The sequence below is a fragment of the Idiotropiscis lumnitzeri genome, chromosome 3 (assembly GCF_059441095.1).
Source record: "Idiotropiscis lumnitzeri isolate Australia: NSW breed Sydney's pygmy pipehorse chromosome 3, RoL_Ilum_1.0, whole genome shotgun sequence".
NCBI lineage: Eukaryota > Metazoa > Chordata > Actinopteri > Syngnathiformes > Syngnathidae > Idiotropiscis > Idiotropiscis lumnitzeri.
In genome coordinates this window covers 7,245,272-7,268,024 of record NC_142393.1, presented here as the reverse complement: position 1 = coordinate 7,268,024, position 22,753 = coordinate 7,245,272, and the positions used below count along the sequence as shown (strand labels likewise).

The window sequence follows — 22,753 nt, the reverse complement described above, 5'->3', positions numbered from 1 at the left end:
CTTTAAACCTTGACAACCCTGAATATTTTAATTACAACCTGATCGTGAACTGACGAGTTGCAAGTGCTACACAAATGAGACCACTAATTAACTGGCTCCACCGGCCTCCCGGCTACGGAGCCCCTTAGGGGACATGGAAGAGAAAAAAAATAATTTGCGTTCCCTCGCAAAATCTTTGCGTTCCCTTGCAAAGTTTGCGTTTTCGAGGGAACGCAAAGTTGTTGTTTTTTCGAGTGAATGTTTATTTTTATTTTTTTTTTAATGCGCGTTTATGTACTTCCGGGTCATTTTGACTACCCTTGCCTCGAATGCGCTGCTGTTCAAGAGACGACAGTACGTTGGAGGCGGCACTAATCATGGAGGAGGGCTTGGAACTGTCTTTCACTTATTTGAAAACCGTGCTTAATATCCAGAACTGATGTTATTTCTTTGTATTTCAAGACAATTTCAAAGTAAAATTCAATTAAACTCGCCCACGGGTGAACACACTCCATCTTTGCTGCGTTTGTTTACACGGAAGATGACCCGGAAGTACATAAACGTGCATTAAAATAAATAAACATTCACTCGAAAAAAAAAAACAACAACTTTGCATTCCCTCGCAAAGTTTGCGAAGGAACGCAAACTTTGCGAGGGAACGCAAAGATTTTGTGAGGGAAAGCAAAGTTTTTCTTTTCTCTTCCGTGTCCCCTAAGGGGCTCTGTACCGGCAGACTGTGGCTCTCAGGAAGCAAAATGGCCTCACAAGCCAGTCTTTTTTTTTTTTTTTTTGCCTCACGAGCCAGTCAGCGACCAACATTAGTCTGCTGTGACGTCACATCCCCTAAACGCTGCCGTCTGTTATGCGGAATGAATGAATACAGCACACAGGGAGGTATTGTTGACAAACGAGTGTTGTACGTAGGGAGGGGGAAAATGAAGCTTCATGAAGCACGTGACATTTTTTTTTTTACTCCCCTAGATGGTGTTATTGGATTTAAAGATAAAGGCTGGTGTAATAGAAATGTATTGAATTTTAAACCAAGACTGCCATCTAGAGGAGTCAAAAATTATAACAAGTACTTCATGAAGCTTCATTTGTCCATCACTAGTTGTATATGCAAGCAGGTTAGAATGAGAGAGGGCATGGAGAGCCTCCGGATCTTCCAACAGTCTAAAAGGTAAAGACGGTTGAAAGAGGGGAGTTTTAGGGGTGAACAGGGGGAAACGGGGGTATATAAAAGTCACACTGCAGCTGTGATTTGAACCTCAAGCTGTGTGCTCTCCACCTCAGCCTTGATTTCAAAGCTCTGCCCGTCTAGAATCAAGAGGGGATAATTCCAGTCGTACCTTGAATGTTTGCAATGGGCAAACGCCCGCAGCCTCGGGGAACAAGACAATTACATCCCCTTGTACACTTAAACAAGATATGGGTCGACACACATGTACATACGTGCATGCTAATGTGCCAAAATATTTAGTCCTGTCCACACTGACCTCACAGAGGACTGGCTGCGGCAACTCTCCAGCTGAGGTATAAAGATACAAATCAAACATGACAGATGGACATAAACCCACACGCGGCCGTGCATGCACAAATAGACTTTTTTAAAAGCATAACCACACGAGGGCCAGAAAGACCGTGTAAGAAAAACAACCCAACATCCATCATCACATGTAGGGATTTCCATCTTCTAGCACACTTCGGCCTTCGGACTGAGATAACGCTGAAACGTTTGAGAGCAGAGATGAAGCCATCAAGGTGGCTTGGCGGCAAACAAGGGTCAGAGGGTCATAATGTTGTTTGCTGCGAGCAATTATTTGGGAGGAAAACAGTCTGTTGCTGTTTTCTCCATTGCCTCCCTGACCTCCCATTTTTAGTTTTTCCAGCTTCCCTTGCCGCCCATCCTGATTCCTATGAGCATTTCTGTTTTGCAAGCCTGCTCACTAAAAACAGCCAAAATGCAATTGAGTGGCATAGGCAGCATATACAAAGTGGGCCGCTTGCTCTCCATTCACTCACTTCCTTGACTGAGCAAGCCAATGTGTTGCGCCACTGCAGGTCGTTGTTCTGCTCACAAACTGAACAAGGCCTCGCTACGTGACAAGCATACATTATAACTTTATTTATTATTCATGTTGAAAAGACTCCTTTTGCATGTTTGTACAAATACAGAAGGGAATTCAAAATAACATGCTTTACTCCAAGTTGGACATTTTTTGGAGGTTCTGCTTTTTGTTCGGTGAGATTTTTGATGTGTTCTTGTTGACCCTTATTGCTCGCTCTCCCCATCAAAAACAATTTATTTTCCTTGTCCGGTAATGCTTTTGTTTGGACCATAGTTTTCTGTAAGATTTTTTCTTTGTGTTCAGCATGGTGAAATTGAAGACGGGTTGCCAGCGGGAATGTTCACGGGAGTAAGCAGATGTACAGGTCAGCGCCACATTAGAAGCCAGTGACCAGAAGATGGATGTCAGCTATGAAAAATGAATGAGAGAAAGTGGATCAGAATAAACACCGTATGGCAAAGCTTAGCCTTCAGGATGGAGGCTAACTAGAGCTAGTCGGCTAACTGAAGGAGCCAGCCTAGCTGGCTAGCTAGCCGGCTGGCTAGCTAGCTGGTACATCAATTAATCCTGACAAAAGGAAACAATTAAAATCTAAAAAGAAAAAAAAATCTGATTGTGAAACTGCATCCAAATGACACCAGCATATTCTCTTTCCAGTTCTGATTAATCTTCATAAAGACCTGATTTAAAACAATGTTACTACATTGTGGATGAACCAGTCACAAACCTTAACCGAAATCACAACCTTAAACTCACCGAAGAAGCCACAAGTTTTGGCGCAGCCATGTTAGCGACTCTTTTCTTTTTCCCACTTTGACAGCCACAACACCTGCAAGCTCATATTGGGATTGTTTTTCTCTATGTGTGTGAGCGCCTGCTCATTATCACAACTGCAGCCAACAAGTGTGATGGATATGTGGCCAGAGCAAAAAGGATTAGGTAAAAGAGGACAGAGAAGAAAGGAGCTGTCAAAGATGCTTAGAGGCCAAGGGATAAAAAACAAATCTCCCATGTCAACAAAAAATGCGTTGCATGACTAGTATGCTGTGTAATACAAAATCCACATTAAAAAGAGTAGAGAAAAGAATGACGAGATTCTAAAAAATAAAAGATGTTCATGTCATATGAGCTTTTATCATTATACATACACACATTTGATTTCCATACATCCATTTTCCGAACCACTTCTACTTCCCAGGGCCGCAAGCTTGCAATAAACTTGTCGTTATTTAGCCCATCCCAGCAGCCTCGCTTTTCTTTCCGTTGCTTCCATTCCACGCAGCTCGTCCGGGAGAGTGCGCTTAGTACTGTAATCCAATGTCGATTAAATCCACTCGATTATGGTATCCATCAGCGAGATAAAAATCGTAGTAAAAAAAAAAAAAAAAAAGCAAAATGCAAAGCTCGTTCGCCATCGCACTCCGGCTTCATCCGAGACGGACGGGGCAAACGACGAAGAACCGCCAGTTTTATATTGCACTGTTCGAAACCCTGCATATAGAATCATTGTGGCGTTATTGTGTCATTTTATGTGAGAAAGTTCTGATGATTATGTAACAGTTTCACTCGCTCACTCAGTTAAAGGGCCAGTACACGTAAGGAGCATTTCAAGATTTCATTCTGCGCTGAGAGCAAATATTTTAATTCTATACACACGGTACTTGACCCGATTCGGGACGACTGAAGGGACGAACGAAAACCCACTTCCACCCTTGGTTAGTTCGTCCTTTTTAGGATTTTCTCATCCTCCCTCATTCGTCCCAAAAATGGGCGGACCGACTGTTCGGTCCCGGGATGAAATGCCCATCTCTGGTTATTATATCTAAAAAATTCACCTCTGTAGTCTTTTTGGACTGGACTTCAAGACTGCTGACCACTTATGTATTTAATCTAGATACACGTAGGAGAATTTGTATGTGTGTCTATTTTGGGGGGTGTTAGTATTTAAAAGCGTAAATGTCTATGTCAGTTGTGCGAAAACTACGGCCTGGGGGCCAGATGCGGCCCATTAAAGTTTTAATCCGGCCCGCCGAACTTGAAAAAAATGAAATGAATTAACCTTGTTAAAGTTTTTTTTTTAATTTTCTAAATACTGTGTTTTTTCAAAGACATATATATTGTTGTAATGCTTTTGTACACTTTCATTAAAATCCTTTTTTTTTCTCCGATGAGCCCCATGCCACCACAAACAGCAGCGTACCGTAGATGAGGAATGTGGCTGCTAAACCATACGATACATTCAAAAAATGTTTTTCTTCCTTTTGATTGACATTTTCTGGGTGTGGCTGTCTTGGCCGCGGAATTATGAGCCGAGACAGTTCTGTCAAGATAAATATATGTACAGTACACATTATACAAAGCCGCACTTGGTGGGGGGGGGCAGTGCAACATTAGCTTTGAGTCTGCTCTGTTTGAATTTGGTGCAAATATGCATTTCCTACCCCATCAAACACCTTTTAAAAGAACCATCAGTGACCTCTGACCTCACATATGTGCTTCAGGATGACTGAACAATCATTTGCCCAAAGACATTCCAAAAGAAGCGGTTTAGAGTTTTTTTTTTCCCCCAAGAGAAAAATGACTCTATACTTCCTTCTGCTTTACTTTCTGATGTCGTTATTTGCTTGGAGATTGAGATTATCACCAAAACACAAAGAATGTGTTCTATGACAAGCCTGAGAGTGATAAGCATTTATCACTCGCTCAATCTGAGGGTGGCAGCATGACTGCGATTGCGGCAGATCCCCAGGGGAAGATTGCTTTCCATCGAGTCTGCCTCAACACCGATGGTGTGGCGCAACGCACTTTCGTCTAACTCATCTGGCAACCAGGAAGGAATCACAGACCGGATTCGATGTGTGCTGACCCCAAACAGCTCACAGCCTATTATAGAGTGATAAATGACCGAGCAACGAGACAGGGAGTCTTTGGAGCATTGAAAGAGGAAGAACAGGATGAACTGGGAGTGATTACAGTCACATCGCTCCGCTCAAGGGACAGAACTGTTGAAACGGGACAAGACTTGCTCCAATAGTGAGCTTTACTTTGTCAAAAACGAGGGTGGCCCACAGAGGCGAATGGGTCAGAGGTGCCAAAGAAGAGGGAGATGAAGCATGTGATCATGGGGACCTTCAAGTTGACGACGACGGGAGAGGCGCCTGGGATACTCTCACAGCAATTCTGCGGTTTATTATTTCCTGCTCTACTTTGTTTGCAAAAACACAATAAGATTGACCCAACATGCCATAAAATCCTTTTGCATGCATGTACGCATATGGCCTGAAAATGAATATCAAAGGATTGTTTGTGTCTATTTGCTGAGCGTTTGCAGATGTGTGTTGCTGTTGAATTCAATCGCTTTTATGTGTCTCTTGGTCGATGAAAGAGTTCTTGGTCAAAGGTGTACCGTGAGGACAGAGGGGCAAAACAACAGATGTACACACACACACACACACGTACCCAAAAAACACGGGCACAGGCGCTCACGCACACAAGGAGACAAGCGCGAGCGCGGCGGACACATTTCTCTTGCCATGCGGGCCAAAATTGAAAGAACAAAAAGAGCAAAACACGTAAAACCTCAAATCTGTCTGCAATTTGGGAATTCAAACTCACTTTGAAAGCTCTTCATCCCCTTTTATAAATGACTTTATTAAAAAAAAAAAAAAAGTACACAAACAGGACCAATAATATTAATAAGGCAAAGCTTAAACAACTACTCACATCAGTAGACTCAAAATTTTGTAGTCACAGTTTATGGGTACCACTTGGAAATTAAATACGAAACTTTTCATCAGAGCTGGGCCTTTGACCCTTTTTTACGGTCAGTCTCCGCCCTCCGGTATCCCGGTACGGTTCTGACCTCGACCCTCCGGCCTTATTCATTAAGATTGTCGGCCGCCGACCCCGTTCAGGGCCCCCGCCAATTAACTGAATCACTACCAGCCGAGTGGGGGGGAAAAAAAGAAATTTCGACGTCTTTAGCCGTCAATGGCAGTAAATGAGTAAAAAAAAATAAATGTCCGTGCATGACAACGCTGCGGGCAAGATGTTATTGGTAGAGGTTTATTATGGTATTGCCCCCCGTCTTGGGGGGTATGCCCCAGTAGCTGGTGGGAGGTGCGGGTCAGGTGATGTCCGAATAAGGAAATGCGCACTGCTGTCTCAGGTCTTCGTTGGTTGAGGTGCTGATTCTTCTAAAATCAACCTCCGGCCTTTTTTAAAATTTGTCACCGACTGCCCCAAAAATGGGCGTCCGGCCGGGTCGGAGGGTGGGACCATTCCGCCACTGGGAAGGACTGCCCAGCTCGGTTTTTTTTTTTTAGTTATATATACTGTACAGATATAACATATAACAAAAAAAAAATGTTTTCTTTGTTTTCATACATGAAACGCGTCATTTTCTTTTTTTTTTTTTTAACCCCAAACACATATATAATAGTTTGACTGTCATTGTTTATCAATCTTCAGAATAATAATTGTCAGTACTTGAAGAAAGTGCACCAGTCTTTCCCTGGCTTGAATGTCCACTTGGCTCAGTGAGACCACTTATGTCATCAAGCAAAAAAATCTGAACAACTTGTAAAAGCAAAGCTCTTATGCATGTGATATTGCTATAGCACCTGACTGATCACACGACATTAGAGCCGCTCTCAGTCCTTTCATGAATATTTGTCGTCAGCAGTGAACTCAGGAAAATGTGGTGAAAGGTGCGAGAGCTGGAGCGCTCGGAGGGAGGGTTTTGGTGTGGCTGTTTTTTGCTTTCCCAGATTGTTTCTTTTGAGTGATTTCTTTGTGATGGTTTTACATGCCAAGTCGATCCGGATGGATGCGCAGATGCAGCCAGCTCTGGTCACCTGGGGAAGAGCGCCAGGAGGATGCAGAGCAGTGTTGCAGAAAAAGATGGCGTGAGAGTGTGAGCCCCTCCACACTCCATTGAGTTCTCCTGCAGAAAGAAGTGGGCCAAACATGATGATGTCCAACAGATATGGAACATTTTAATACAACCCACATGCTGGCTCAGCGGAGACGATTCGACGAGAAGGCAAATACCTCGGGGTGGAACGGATGACAGGTATCGGGGCGCCTCCTGTCCTTTTGCATCTTAAGTCTCTCGCACTTCAGAGACTCGTTATGTGAGGGGAAAGTTAAGGAGGTTAATAGTGATGATGACTTCCATTATTCAAGACATGACGCTTCATGAAGCACTTGTGATCATTTTCCACTCATTTAGATGTCACGCTTGCTTTAATTACGCAGCGGGAATGTCATACATTTTCATTGCACGAGGCTTTATCTTGAAACCAAGAGCAGCATCTAGAGGAGTAAAAAAAATATCAAGTGCTTCATGAAGCTTCATTTTTCCCATCACACGTTTGGCTGCGTTGTTTTCCCAAAACAGATCCTGTTTTGAGACAATTCAATAATCAAAATTGTCATTTCAATGTTGGATCAATGAGACAGCCGTGGAGTTTGTCAAACGCGTGTACTTTTGGGACAGCCTGTATTTAATTTTCGTGAGAGCACAATGGCCAAAGTAACAAAAGTCCTCCAAAGAATGAAGACAATTGTGTGACATTACAGATTCCAAATAGTCAATCTTTGTAGAGCAAATAATGACTATTCTTCGGCTCTTTACATTCCCCAGGAAAGTGGACATTTAGAGGTCATTTTTTTTCTTTTTGCTGAACAAAATTTACACAACTTTTTCAATGAAATTATTTGTGCGAAATGGGCAAAATCCCACGGTCAGTTTCATCCCGTGTATGTGACTTGTAGTCCGGGCAATTCTTAATAAAGGATATACATGATTTCAACAGGATCCATGGTGATTGGCTCAAACATGCCGCAATCACACTTATTGTCCACCACCACCATGAAGAGATTACTGCTGGGGATCTGCTGGATCACAAAGGACCTGACGATCACAGCCAGAGACAAAACAGTCATTGACAATTGTTGCTAAACCAGGTTCACCGGGATGAAATATATGTCGACAGCTCTGGCGTGGGCGAGCGACTCAACTGGACGTGCATCAAAAGTCACTGCCAGCTGTCAATCAACAGGCAGATAGAGGAGTAAACATCATCATCCTCAATCTGTCCTCTTCTACTTTTCTCTTTGACTCAATCCAAGGTGCGCTTCAATGAAGTGCTGCATAACATAAAACATGCTGGAGGAGACAAAGGGGAACAAACCCTTGTTCATGGTTTTAAACCTCCCTTTTTATTAACTGACTGGCAAGCTGGCCTCGGCACCCCGGCCAACAGTTCAAGGTAAATTTTATGAAGAAGAGAAGCCAGACAGATGATCTCTTCTTTATGTCACCTTTTTTTTTTTTAATATCTCTTGTCTCTCTCCCTCAATTCTTTTTCTCCCGCAACTTGATTTACCGAAGTCACAGAAAAAGTTTCGGAGATAATGCGAGTCACAGATTTAAAAAACAAAACAAAAAAGAAGCTTTAAAAATTCTCTTTCAAAGATAATACAAGAAGTCCTCGAGTTATGATGTACTCGATCTACGACGTTTCGACTTAACGACGACCGAGCCTCGTCCGACATTTTAGGTTCACGCTGCAAGTAAATGCGACCCAGATCTGATTTTCTTGGCCTGTATACGACTTGTATCTTCTTTTTTTTTTAAATTTATGACAGTCGAAACTGCCTATCTAATTATTTTTCAGAGAGTGGGGAAAGGGGGGGGGTTAGTGCCCCTGCATCCCCACCCCTTGCTCCGCCAGTGGCACCACATCATCTCTATGTTCTCTTTCATATCTTATTGGAGACAAAATTGTTTTTGCAAAGGTACATTTTCGATAAGAAAAGTGTCACATTACACCCACACAAAACCAGCCTTCCCTTGCAGAACAGCAACGTAATGTGTTTTTATTTATCCAATTTCGTATTATTTTTCATCTCATTATTTCTTCTTTTATTTATCTCATTTATATATTTCATTAAATTATTGTTGTATTGCACTGGAGAGGGGAGCTCTCTCATCTCGTTGCACACTTGAGTACAATGACGATAAAAGGGATTTCTGATATCTTCATCCTCTATCTTATCTGTCTTTGGCCCTGAAATGTTGAGTCTGATCTCCTTCCCACGAGGGTTAGCCTTGCTTCCTTCCACAACCTTTATACATGAAAAAATAAGCCTCTTGAGGTTACATTTATTGTTTCAGTACATAAATAAAACGGAATTGAATTGAACTCGCAACTAGGAACAAAAATGACCTCATGACTGCAGGAATAGTCTTCTAATTTAATAGCACGGCCAATTCAAAGAACCGCAAACAGCCTTGACTTGCGGAGTTGCACCACACTTTAAAACAGTCATCGCACCATGACAGACCAAAACAGCACGCAAGGCCAAGACTGTCCCACTCATTGTGAACGGGATGTGCTGATGTTTAATCTGCTGCTCTTGGAGGGAAACCGTCGCTGACTGCGCGCCCGATGGCCTTGAACGTACTGTATCCACGGCAACACACACATGCACAGTGTAAATCTTGTAAGAAAAGACACAAATCGTCTCCCACCCTTGGGACATGGTCAAAATAGCAGTGACTGTCACACAGAACAACATTTAAACTCACGGCTCTGATAAGGTGAGCGAAAGTTGCGCCAGATTTGACAAAGTTTGCACACTTTGCTGCGGACAAAGCAAAAAAATGTCATGCACCTTATTTGCTCATTTTTGGCCTAATAAGTGTGTGGGTTCATATTTTCCGATTGTAATTTTCCATAAATGCATGTGCGGTTTTTCATCTGTCATCGTAGCTGAGAAATATGATCATTATTAATGTATGTGGTTCAACACATATTAATTCAGTGAGGTTTTTCTGAGTGTGATTCTTTGGGTAGTTCAAACACTTGAGACATTACCATAAAATCAAAACAAAGACAAGTATTTTTTTTTTCTTCTTCCACACCAGCAAAATGCGTTTGCGGTAAAGAAATCCACTTTGATACAACACGAGAAGAGCAAAATGTTACGACAAGCCACAAAGATGCACAATTTATACCAGAATTTGAAACAATAAACATTAAAATGCTTAAAACAATTAAAACTTCTTCTTTTTTTTTTTTTTTTTTAAAGTATGCATCCCTGCAGTGAGATTGCATAAAGAAATGCATGAGGACTGCACACGCACGCATATTTCCCTGGCAGTTCCACAGCTGGGAGCAATGAAGGCCCCATTGGAGAGTTCCGGAGAACACCCCACAATTGCCTGACAGAAAAGCGCAAATCGTTAATGGGGACCACACTCATTTTCCCATTTTTAAAAGGAAGCCCTTTTTTCACCTCTCCTTTACCCTCTCAAAATGCCGTGCATATCAAACTGCAAGCATGTGTTACCAGACAAACGACTTATACGGATCATATATTTATATTAGAAATGTCTTTGGAGATCCAGGAGCTGGTTTTAATGAGGCCTCTTGATATCAACGAAGTATTGCAAAAGACTCTAACTTGAAATTTGAAAATATCACGGTGCACCACCGAAGAAAAATGTCAGAAAAATAATGAAATTGTGATAATGTGTCAAAATGTTCACCAATTAATTTAATCATTGTGAAATCTAGGCCTGTTTGCGGAACCTTAAAACTTATTCTGTTGTCATTATTCATTGCTGGGGTAGACAGATATACAGAAAGATTTTTGGAGTTGTGTCATACATACTTGACGCAACCGTCGCAGTCAATGTTCCCTGTGTTTTCTTTGATGGTTCTCTCCGAAACAAAGGCCGGGTACTCGGTGTCACATGGTACCTGCGTGGCTCGGCCAATTCTCAGAGCTGAACAAGAGAGGGGAAAAAAAAAAAAAGGTAAAATGATGAGGATTGGAGAAAGAAGTGAAACAGTTTGCAAGGAGTTCCTGGAACCTGAACTGCCGAAATAGTTGTGCAAATAGAATGCAAGCAAACAGTCAGACACACCACATCCTAGTAAATATACACGCTTCAGAGAAAACAGCTTTTGTGAAGCAGAGCTGTTGAGGATATGGCCAACGTGAGCCCAAGACAGGATGCTGATGTTGAACTCTCCTGCCACCCAGTGGTCAGAACGTGAACTACAGCGTAAAAAAACATGTTCAAACGTTCTATCCGGCTCAATGTTTCAAAGCAGCCTTATCAAAGCAGGGGCTAATCCGACTTTGCATGTCAGAAATAAACATTTGAACATAAGTGGCATCCTTTCATAAGCTCTCAACACATTTTCCCAAGCAAGACTTCAAGGGAAGGTGGATTATGTCTGTAATTTGAAAGAGGGCGTTTTAATTACTGGCCGTTAATGTGTGCACGTGTGGACAAAGCCTGCATGTATAAACATGTGGAATTAGTTCAATTTTGGTAGGTGCTGCAGACTGCTTTACAGGCGGTTAATTTGGTGCATGCCATCTGGGTGTCACGGACCCATGTATGCATTGTAAAAAGCAGGAGAGAGTGCTGCTAAGACCTGAGGGCAGCCAGCTGTGAAATTGTCCCGACTGTTTGGTAAGAAGCAGTGCTCGGCTTCCCTTTATTCACGATAAGCGCATGTGAGGAAAAGCGTCGACTTTCTCGCTTCTCTTTGTCACCCAAGCACAAAATATTAGCGTTCAAGCTTTAATCCCAGACAGGCGTTCACCATGCCACAAAGCATCAGGCATCACAATGTTTCAGATGTTGAAATAATCAGATCAAATGGGAGTGCATGAGAAGCCAATAAAAAAAAATAAAAATAAAAAAACATTAGTTAAATACATTCCATAGTGGACATTGCTGACCACAAGTTCCGACATAATGCAGAGTTCTGCACATCACATATATTTATATATATTATTTTTGGACATGCAGATAAAAAAAAAATGTGTGTGCTGACAGATACACACCAGGGCTCATGTCGCTTGCGGCAAACGCACGTTGTTGCCGCTTTTATTTTTGCTTTTTGGATTCATGCCTCTTCTGTTCTGTTTTTCCGTGGTCAAGCTGACGTATGAAGTCAAATACAGTTCTGGTCTTCTTTCACTTACTTTTGTTCCAACAGTTTATGGATCAGTTTACATTTTGGTCTGTGGATAGGCCTTTCCAGATGGAAAAATGGTTGTTAACTTATTAATGCTTAATTGGAAAGAACAATGTGCATTTTTATATTCCTTATATCGTCGAGAACCTGATTTCTTTTTTAATTGAATATTGATTTAAATTAAAAATTAAAAACAATACTTTGGCTACCTGCCGACACTATTTTATTTCTTTTCTTCCACTTGTTTGACTGAAATGTGCAGGGAAATAAAGCAATAATTGGTGGAAATATAGGAATGCAAGGAGTATTAATGCTGATTCAAATGTTTTATGAATGAAACCATTCTGCTATGATTAAAAAAAGTGTTTCTTCCCTTTTAATTCTTAAGTCATACTGCAATAAAATAGAATACACTGAAAAAAATTTACTTGAAAAAAATAGGTCACGTTTTTCTTCACTCAGAAATTCAAAGTAAATTTTACAAGGAGAGATTTTGACAAAAAACGTAATTGCGAATTATAAATTTATTGAAAAAAAAAAAAAAGTAACTCGAGGGTTGAGGAGCAAACGCACAACCTTCAGATTCAACCGAACAACTCTAAGTTTGTGTCGGGAACAATATTGAAAATCCTTGAATGTGGATGATAGAATATTTTCAATTCAATTTCTAATAATATTGTTATTAAGAGTCACTCACGTGGTCTTTTTGCCATTACAAATCGCCGGAATAAATAAAGTGAAAATAACTTCTCCCCCGTGCGTGTATGTGTGCACGTGTGTGCCTTTACACTTGCCTTTTGCAGTGAGGTCAGACTGCCACCAACTGTACAGGTTGAACTCGACCAAAAATCTGTTACATGAAAAGAACACGGACCAAAAAATAACATGTGGAATATAATTCAATACTCAATGTAACAGAATGGCTGCGGTATTCCGTCCAAATGGTTATACAGTCAACTTTTCTTCAAGTTTAAAGTGCAAGTGGGGGGGGGGCAGATGGGTTGACATGTAGGCTACAACTTAAATTTAGCAGAGAGCCAAACACTGCTGGAAGCTGAACACCAAAATCAAAGCGGTAATATTTCAATGAAAACATGGACAAAGCATCATTTTCACACTGTCTGCTCACTACTGTGGTGACCACCCAGGAAGATTCTGCCGCCACGATGCGGCATGATAGGCATGCATTTGGCTATACGGGAAACAGCAGCCGGCAATGACTGGTGACCACATCAACATGCGTGAGTGGAAGCTCATAAACAAATACACAGATGGGAACAAAAAGGGCATAGACGGACGGGATTGAATTCTTCGACAAAAGGCAACTTTAAGAGTATTGCTATCACAACCAGACATCACACTCCCACGTCACAAGTCTTACATGACAAGCTCTGTAAGGAGCCACTTTACAGCTGAGAGGAAGGCAAAGTAAGGCTGAAGGAGAGAAAAGAACAAATACAATACGTTGCAGTAACCGAATTTGAAATAAAAAAATTAAATAATAAAAAAAGTAATTATATTTATATATATATATATTTTTTTTTTTCTTCTTTTTTTTCTTGACGAAACTTAATCCAAAGATTGTAAAAATAAATTTCTGTGCAACACTTACGTCCAAGAGTGTGTGTCCACTGTCACTGCTCTCCGAATACACCCAACACAGAGCCTGGTAGTCATAAAGAGTCACCCTGTGTAGACACAAGAAAAAAATTAATTATGTTTTATTATGAATGCTTATGAGAGTACAATGACATATTTTTACTATTAAAAAGCTTTTTGAGTTGATGTAAGAAAGGCAAGGGAAGAAAATCTTTTTACTTCGGACATCATTACAGGAGACGTGAGAAGGCGGCGTGGGGGGGATATGAAAAAATAAAAAATAAATAATTTGGGGAGAATTGATATTTTGACAAGATCCACAAATGATGAAGTATTGATGTTTTATTATAATTGTATTTATCGCAAAGTCTTTTTATTTTGCAGAGGGTAAAAAAAATGTCTACACACCCGTTAAAAGGCCAGATTTTCTGAGTTAAAAACAATGAGATCAACACAAATGATTTCAAAACGTTTTCCACAATTAATGCGACCTGTGCAACTTATTTGAAAAAAAAAAAAAAAATCAACATATTTCAGAGGTGAGTAAAAAATAAACAACAGAGATCATATTTTTGCACAAGTGAACAGCTGAACTTTATCAAGGGTTAATCAGAAGTACCTTAAATGGTGCCAGTTGTGTGTTGACTCAGACATCAGTTTAAATGTGATTAATGTTAATTTTGAACACAGCCACACCACACCCACAGTATTAAAAGGTTTTATTGTTTATTTATTTAATTTCATATTTATTTGCTATTTAATTATTTAATGAATATACTTAATTAAATTATTTGTTATATTGCACTGGAGAGTGGAGCTCTCCAATCTCGTTGCACACTGAGTACAATGAAAATAAAGGGCATTTTGATCCTGATCCTGGGACTTGTGAAACCGAACGTGATGATTTTCACATTCCCCCTCTAAAAGATTTCATTGTTTTTTTTTGTTTTTTTTAATTAAATTGTACAGTCTATCAGTCACATCAGTGTTGTCACTACAAAATCTCGCATTTAAACGGGGCTGAGTAGATTTTTTTTTTAATCCGCTCTATTTGTAAACTACATTAAGTATGATCACAAATATGTGAAGTAGTGGATCGGTCATAACGACATCATCATCTAAACAACTAAGAATACTTGCCAACGTTTGCGCCATTACTTTGGAAAAAGCGCAACTTAAAACCGCTTTGAAAAGAAAGCCGGCTTATGCTGCTTTCGACATGGTATGCAAATCATACGGAAAAAGTGAGGAACCACATTGCGAGTTGTACTTGCTGGCATGATGTGAGAAGTATGAAACCTTCCGGGACCTGGCTGCCTGTGTTGTTCAGAGAAACGGCTCATTATGTATGACGTCGCTTGGATGTACAAACATCTTTGCAGTTAAACACTTTTCATCTAAGAGTATATTTGACAAGTCCGGTCAGTTTGTCTGAGGGGACCAAGTTTATCCGCAGCCTCGGCTCAGATGAAGACCTCAGTCACAGGGACCGATGACACAGCTGCTACGCAGCACCAGGAACCAATTAGCACTAAGCCAGGTCCCATTATTTTCAAAGCAGCAAACCTGTACTGTAATGTCTAAACGCAATACATGGAAGAAATGTATCATACATGTTATTTCGTCCGTAAACTTTGAAACAAAAAAATTCTCATTGATTTGTATTGAGCGCAAACTTCCTAAATCGAAGTTGCTCACATTTAGCGCATTGATTCCGCACAGAAAGGGTTAACGCAGCGCTGCTTCCATGAGTATTAAGATCTACAAGCGATATTAAGCGAGCATCACGTCATGCTCAATTTCAAACTAATCCTCATCATCCAACCCTGAAGATTCTCTGAATGCTCTCATGGGTCTCTTTGACAATTTGTACTGTCAGCACATGAGATTCATGCCTATAATAATTGAGATGATGTCGCCCATATATTTCATAGAAGGCCACCGCAAAGGATGAAAAAAAATGCAGAAATGTACTTGATTTTGAGAATTAACATTGCTTGCGCAGCAATATTAGTCAAATTAAGACTATACTTTATGTGGGATATTTTTCCCCCAAATTATCACCACACAACAGCAGCACCTCTCCAACCAAGCTTTTATTTTTATCCACGAATGTTTGCAAATTCGGTGCGTGTCTGCGATTTCCAGTTTCCCTGTCATTTCAGCAAAAGATTTGCGGTAATCCCCCAAACGAAGAACGCTTCGCAAAGGGTCGGAGTTCGGCACTTAATAGCTCAAACATGATTGGCCAAGTTAAGAGCTGTCAGCGCCATCCGAGACATGCTCTCATTCTGCGGCCCGTCTGAGTGCCGTAATATTATGTGTGGATTTTCGAAAAACACGCACACATGTACACGTTGTACTCATACAAAATGAGACGTACCTCTTGAAAGAGCCCATCTGCAGGAGCTTACTCATCACGGCCCCTTCGGCTTCTCCAAAAAAGTTCCCTGTCTGAAAGGAAAGGCAGTAAAAATCACCGATTCTCAACAACAAGCACGTCTAGAAATGTGCTCCTCATACATTTCAGAAGTGAACAATGGCGCCACCAGGGGGGTGGCCACAACTCCCCCTATAAATTTTTGGGCCACCTCACTCGCCAGTATAGCAGCATCAGTTTGGCGTTTCATTCCAAATGCACAGCCAGACAAACCGTAAGCATCCGTAAGACTTGGTCGAATTTGGACTATGAAGCTTCATGAAGCACTTGTCATATATTTCTTTTTTACTCCTCTAGATGGTGCTCTTGCTTTGAAAAGATAAAGGCTGGTGCAATAGAAATGTATTCTATTTCCATGACATCTTAAAACCAAGCGTGCCATCTAAATGAGTCATAAGTGATCAGAAGTGCTTCATGAAGCTTCATTTAGCCATCACTAGATCAGAGTGTTCTTTTTGTGATATTTTGTTAATTCAGTAATAATTATTTTCGCGTTATATTAAGAGTGTGTTGGGAAATATCCGGTTAAGATTTGATTGTTTCTGTACTTACTTTTATTTGTATTTGCCTACCGCTGCTTCTCCCGAGTATTGTTTTTTTTAAATGTACACCTTGTCGTGTAAATACAAAACACAATAAAACAGAATTGTTGTAGAACTCAAAATGTTGACTGCACTGTTACAGCCTTTGTAAATTGAATTATTGGTCACTTTAAATATAACAGAAAAAGTATATCAGTCGGCAGTCTTTCTGATAGTTTTCTACTGGCATAATAAAAATCCTGAAATGATGTCTCATGTGCCGCCGCAAGATTTTAAGGGCCCCATCTGGCCGCCCCGATGAAATATTTCTAGAGGCGCCACTGGAACGGAACCCCGCATGTAATACAACCTTCCTGATGGTGCATTTTGTCGCTTCTCTACTGGATTTAGCCACTACGAACGCTCTCCTAAGGTGATTTATTTCAGTCAATTAGCAGTTATCTAGCAACAATTTTTTTTTATCTTTTAAAGATGTCTATTCTCATATAAAGTACAGGAACGTTCAACGCTAAACCACTAGGGGGCACTGTTGACAGGTCTAAAGTCACGTTTTTATTTCTATGTGGCAATGAATCCTTCAAATTGATATTATGTTTGCAGAAAAGTTGTGATTTGTACTTTAAACTTAATACTTGCACTCCAAATGACTAATGTTGTCCCACCATCTTTAAAGAAGATGGCGATCCAATCCAGATGAGCCACATAAATACGCAGAAAAACCATTTTGAATTTGTCCTGTTTACTATGTTTGTGTCTTTAGAAATACTGGACTCTAAATTGCCATAACCCTTTTATTCATTTGTTTATTTGACTTTTTATTTACCATAGTGGAACGCAAATTGAATCTGGCACATCCAAGCCAACTTCTTCGCCACATACAGATCATAATCACGTTTACTCGCTCATCACAAATATTGCCATTGACTTGTTTGAAACTTTACTGGCGCCAAATAATCTGGATGCGTTACAAACCAGAGTATAGTCCTCTGCCACCAGAATGAAGCCATTGTTGTCAATGAGGTAGCATTTAATATTCTGTGGAAATAAAAAAAAAAAAAAAAAAATCACATTCAAGTTCAAGTTGACGTGTAAGAAAGTGAGGAAGGAACAAACCTCATCGTCACAACTTATGGAGCATTTCCCATCGAGGGCAGCACACTGAAAGAGAGAAAATAAAAGTATTTTGGGGAAAGCAACAAACACAAAAGCCCCTCGCCAGGCGCTAACCTTTATTATCTTGTAAACCGGTACTTTAAAATGAATACATTTAATGAACCCATTTATGACCCTTTGAAAGTAAGTCTTGGAAGTGAAATGAAAAACACATTTTGGAAACATTCACAACCATGGCTTGAAGTAATAACAAGAAAATCATATACTGTACTTGGTGTTCCCAAACTCGTTTTTTTTAAATTATTTTTTTCTCTACTGTTAAATGACTTTAAGAATGTACAATTATTCCAAATATGTATTTGTGATGACGTACCTGTCTGCTGGCTGTCCAGAATTTTCTCTGAAAGAAGTCAAGTTTCATCTGGATGCCGACGGCTGAAAAACATGTTCAAATGACTATTAATAAAGCTTAGTAGTTTATCTTATTTAACTACCAAACTCAACCACGCCAAACTTGGATCATGGCCACAAGGCTATTCATCCCACGAGTTGAACATCTTATTCTTGAATAATGAGTCAAGTATGAAATAACCTTGTAAATATCTTGGGAAATTCAACACTCTTTCATTTTCACTCTGCTGCATCCACACCTTTGCTGCATTGACTCTTTGCACACATTTAAACGGTGAGTAAGTGTCACCCTAATCTCTTAACTGTATTTATTGTATCTTATTTTGTTATGCTATTTTTATTTGGACAAGTCTGTGTGAACTCAACTCACGCTAATTCCCCGTTAGCGTGTCAGTAGGATTTTACACTGAATTTAGCATTTTTAAAATATGCAGTAATTGTTTTTGTTGCGTGTTTAGCTTTACAGTAAACTCCAATAGGGGAGTTTCCATACACAACATGTCAACCTGAAAATAGGGCTGTGCAATTCATAGAAATTCAATTGCGATTCCAACACTCAACGATGACAAAATTGGCATAATCATAAAAAAAAAAATGAAACATTTTGTTCAATGTTTAATACTATAGTGAGTAGAACTGAATTAAAAAAATGAGCATTTTGTTTATTTAAATGTCACAACAGTCCTATGGCAATTTATACGTGTATAGAACGTAACGCCAGTGAACGTTTTTTTTTATACGAGGTAACCATACTCGAATTTAAAATTTTTCACCTTTGATATTTTAAGATCAAATATATTAGATTTGGCCTAATATTGTTTCCATTTATACATATTTTGGTTTTTCAGAAAAAAATAAATCCTTTGAATAATTGTGATTTCCATTACTAAAATAATAATGAGTCAGATTTTTTTTTTCCGTAACCGAGCAGCCCAACCTGAAATTACTGTCCAGTTTCAAATCAACAGTGTTTAACGCCTCTTGGCTTTCTCCAAGTAGACCTGCTACTGTGAACAATAACTACAGATGAACAGGAAAAGTGACCTGAAAACTGAGGATGAACTTTCTGGCCACAATTTCCAAAGGTATATTTGATATACTGGAGAATATCTATCCTTTTTTTCGTTTCTTATTTTTTAACTCTCATTAGGACCAAAGAAGTAATTGTCGTTTTGTTTTTGTGTATGTTTGTGCAATTGTTCAGGGCAGTGGTGTGCCGCTGTGGCCTGTTTTAGCTGCGGCCCAGAGGAACAGGTGCAGATTATCTCATCATAAGCTTTGCCAGATCCCTTCAGCAGCCCACCATTTCTACACCCACTTGGAAAACCCAAGAGGAAAAGCTAATTTAAGATGTTGGGCAATGGAAAGAGAGCCTAGCTCATGATGCCAAAACAGATACTATTTGATTTGGATTCCCTGAAAATAAAAACAGTCAACAGAAATAGTGACTATGAGGAATAAAAATAACAAGGGTGGGAAACATTTAGTTCTCAGGCAGAATTAATGAAAATCTGTCAAAGTCCATTACAGGTAAAAAGAAACAGGCAACGTGCCTTCTAGCGAGAGCCGCGGTGCCTAAATCGGTCATGCTTAACTTTCCGCTATAGGGGGGAATTAAATATCCCAAGGTATGACTTATGCATGTGTGGGGCGTCCAGTATGATGCTCTGAGCTGGGTTTATGAATCCAAAGATGAAGAGTCATAAAATCCACTCTAAATCCACCCATTGCCAACATCCCATCAGCACAATCCGAGGCAGGAAGAGATGACAACCGGCTTAATGCCTACAGTTAATTGGAATTCTACTAAGGACTGAAAAACCTAAAGACATTTGTGCGAATGGGTGACTTAATGCAGTATGTATATATAGCCAAGGCAAATGTGTGTGGATTGTATATTTGTGTGATTTGACACAAGCCCAATTGAAAGATTCCAAAGCAATTGAGGCGACATTTGGGCAGTATAATCAGACGGCTGAGTGCAGACGGCTCATTTAACGTTTGCAGCCATGGATATTTGTTCAGCTCTACGATTTCCATGGCGGTTTGAAAAATATCGTGGCAGGTTTTGACGACTTTCGTGATTAGACTTTCCTGAACAGTAAGGAATCTCATGCTGTGCCTAAACAATCGAGTGTGTGTGTATGTATATAACCATCCATCCATCTTCTGTACCGCTTCTCAAGTCAAGTCAAGTCAAGTCAATTTTATTTGTATAGCCCTTAATCACAGACAGTCTCAAAGGGCTTTACATAGCCACAATCGACATCCCCGATCTTAACCCCCAGGAGGGCAAGGAAAAACTCACAAAACCTCATTAGGGGAAAAGTGAGAAACCTTGAGAAGGGACCACAGATGGGGGGAATCCCCCTTCCAGGATGACCAGGCTGCAATGGATGCCAACTGGGCAACATTTGGCACATACAATGATGCTATGCAATAATAGATGAGATAATATAAGAGTCAATTGAATGAAGTGCTGCAGGAAGATGACTTCAGTGGAGTGGGTCCTCATCCAGGGCCGTAATATCCATGGCAGCATATCCGAAGATGAGCCTTCACTAGGGTTGCGGGGGGTGCTGGAGCCTATCTCAGCTATCTTTGGGCAGTAGGCGGGGGACACCCTGAACTGGTTGCCAGCCAGTTGCAGGGCACACAGAGACGAACAACCATCCACGCTCAGACTCATACCTCGGGGCAATTTAGAGTGTTCAATCGGCCTGCCATGCATGTTTTTGGAATGTGGGAGAAAACCGGAGCACGCGGAGGAAACCCACGCAAGCACGGGGAGAACATGCAAACTCCACACAGGATGGACGGAGCCGGGATCGAACCCACGCCCGATGCTGTCTCTCACTGTGAGGCCATTGTGCTAACCAGTCGGCCACCGTGCCGCTGTGTGTATGTATATGTATATGTATATGTATATGTATATATGTATATGTATATATATATATATATATATATATATATATATATATATATATATGTATATATATATATATATATATATATAAAACAAATAACAAATAAAATAAACAAATAAAATTTGTTTAGGCCAATGTTCCAAGGGGCATACAAGCACAGTGTCTGCGCATTGTTATGATACGGGGCTGTGCATTAATGACAAATAAAAAAATAAATAAATATTTTTATTAATTATTATTATTATTATATAAATATTATATATTATTATACATATGAAATAATATATATATATATAAATAAGATTATTATAAATATATAAATATTATTATTATTAATAATTTTTGTCTCAGTGCCAGCATCTTATTCTTAAAAAAAAAAAAGATATACAAGCCACACCAGGATAAAAAAAAAATCTGTTGTTTACTGCATGTACAGAACTATTGTACTGTGAATGCACATAAAGGTACATATACCGATTGTTAAAACAGTGCCTTTCAACACGGCAACAACTTTGCTAATTAAAACAGAATAGACCCAAGAGAAAAAATATATATATATATCGTAGCATATTTTTTTTTAACGATAGAGCGCCCCTACTGGTGAAAGAAAAATCCACAGAAAAGCCGCACTATTGTATTGGTCGCATGGTTCAAAATCTAGGAAAAAAGTAGCGGCTTACAGTCCGGAAAATACGGTAGATTGCAATTGAATACCTACAGGTCTTTAATTCTGTGACAGCAAACAACCAGAAACTGTTTTCTTCTCTCTATCAAAACATTCGGTCAATAAGATGATTCGGACAAACTTGCTTGTGGTTCCTGTGGACATTTTTGAACAGGGACAGGTCACGTATTATAGTGCACCATGAACTGGATGACACGACAATATTCACAAATCCATGTTATCAAATACTTGTCAGTGTGTGCGTGTGTGTGTGTGTTGAATTATTATGCTTTTAAGTATTATAATGAGAACAGTCATCTAATCCTGAGCTGGGTCATCTCATAAAATTGAATTGCCAATAGAATGCTTCTAAAGAATGTGACATAAATGACAATTTTAGACGTCAGGGAGAAGGAAAATCACACAGCCATACATGGAGGCAACAAGCACAGAGGACATGATCAAAGGTCACGTCGAGAGCTTAAATATAATAACCATTAAAAAAAAAAATCTCTCATTAATCTGCTGCATCCTTTGTCCATTTTTGCTTCTCCTTCAATTGACCTAAGAGCTCAAGAGACCTTAGCAAAAAGAATTCAATGTCAATTTGCTGCAACAGCTTAATATTGTGTGTGCATGTATGCATTGGTGCGTTCTGCTTTTTTTTTTTTTTATTTCTACCGTGCTGGGAGCTTGTTCTGCCATCGCCTCTGCCGGTGTCTTATGCGTATTAGCATTAGAGCATACCACCACACTGGGCCGCCTCCAAGTGTATTCTTGCACATTTAATTATTTGAGTATTACACTCTTTACAACTTTAAGCTCTTGCCGTCGAAATAGGAGCGGCGGTGAACGTCATAGCGCATGTGGACCTGAAGATTTAAGAGGCGCAGCTGTCCGCCGGGTTATGACACTTTACTAATATAACTATAGACAGGGGGGAATTAGCAAGCAACCAAGCAGACGTATGATTTGGAAGGAAAAACACAAAGGCAGGCT

The 22,753-nt window shown here is 40.0% G+C and overlaps 1 protein-coding gene across 4 annotated transcripts in view; it reads right to left on the bottom strand.

Annotated features, from left to right (window-relative positions):
* Window positions 1–777: 777 nt before the first annotated feature.
* LOC148339695 (voltage-dependent calcium channel subunit alpha-2/delta-3-like) overlaps window positions 778–22,753 on the bottom strand; it is a 104,705-nt gene continuing 82,729 nt past the window's right edge. For 3 of the 4 annotated variants that reach the window (XM_088289406.1, XM_088289404.1, XM_088289405.1), the window contains 11 exons: window positions 18,126–18,187; window positions 17,753–17,797; window positions 17,612–17,674; window positions 16,041–16,111; window positions 13,671–13,746; window positions 13,440–13,492; window positions 12,853–12,908; window positions 10,734–10,848; window positions 7,848–7,965; window positions 7,101–7,178; window positions 6,868–6,993 (listed from right to left, as the gene is read on the bottom strand). In XM_088289406.1, the coding sequence (XP_088145532.1) occupies window positions 6,901–6,993; window positions 7,101–7,178; window positions 7,848–7,965; window positions 10,734–10,848; window positions 12,853–12,908; window positions 13,440–13,492; window positions 13,671–13,746; window positions 16,041–16,111; window positions 17,612–17,674; window positions 17,753–17,797; window positions 18,126–18,187 (830 nt within the window). In that variant the 3' untranslated portion in view covers window positions 6,868–6,900. Of the gene's footprint in view, window positions 2,457–6,867; window positions 6,994–7,100; window positions 7,179–7,847; window positions 7,966–10,733; window positions 10,849–12,852; window positions 12,909–13,439; window positions 13,493–13,670; window positions 13,747–16,040; window positions 16,112–17,611; window positions 17,675–17,752; window positions 17,798–18,125; window positions 18,188–22,753 lie in introns of those variants that run through there. The other variant, XM_088289407.1, reaches the window with a different exon arrangement.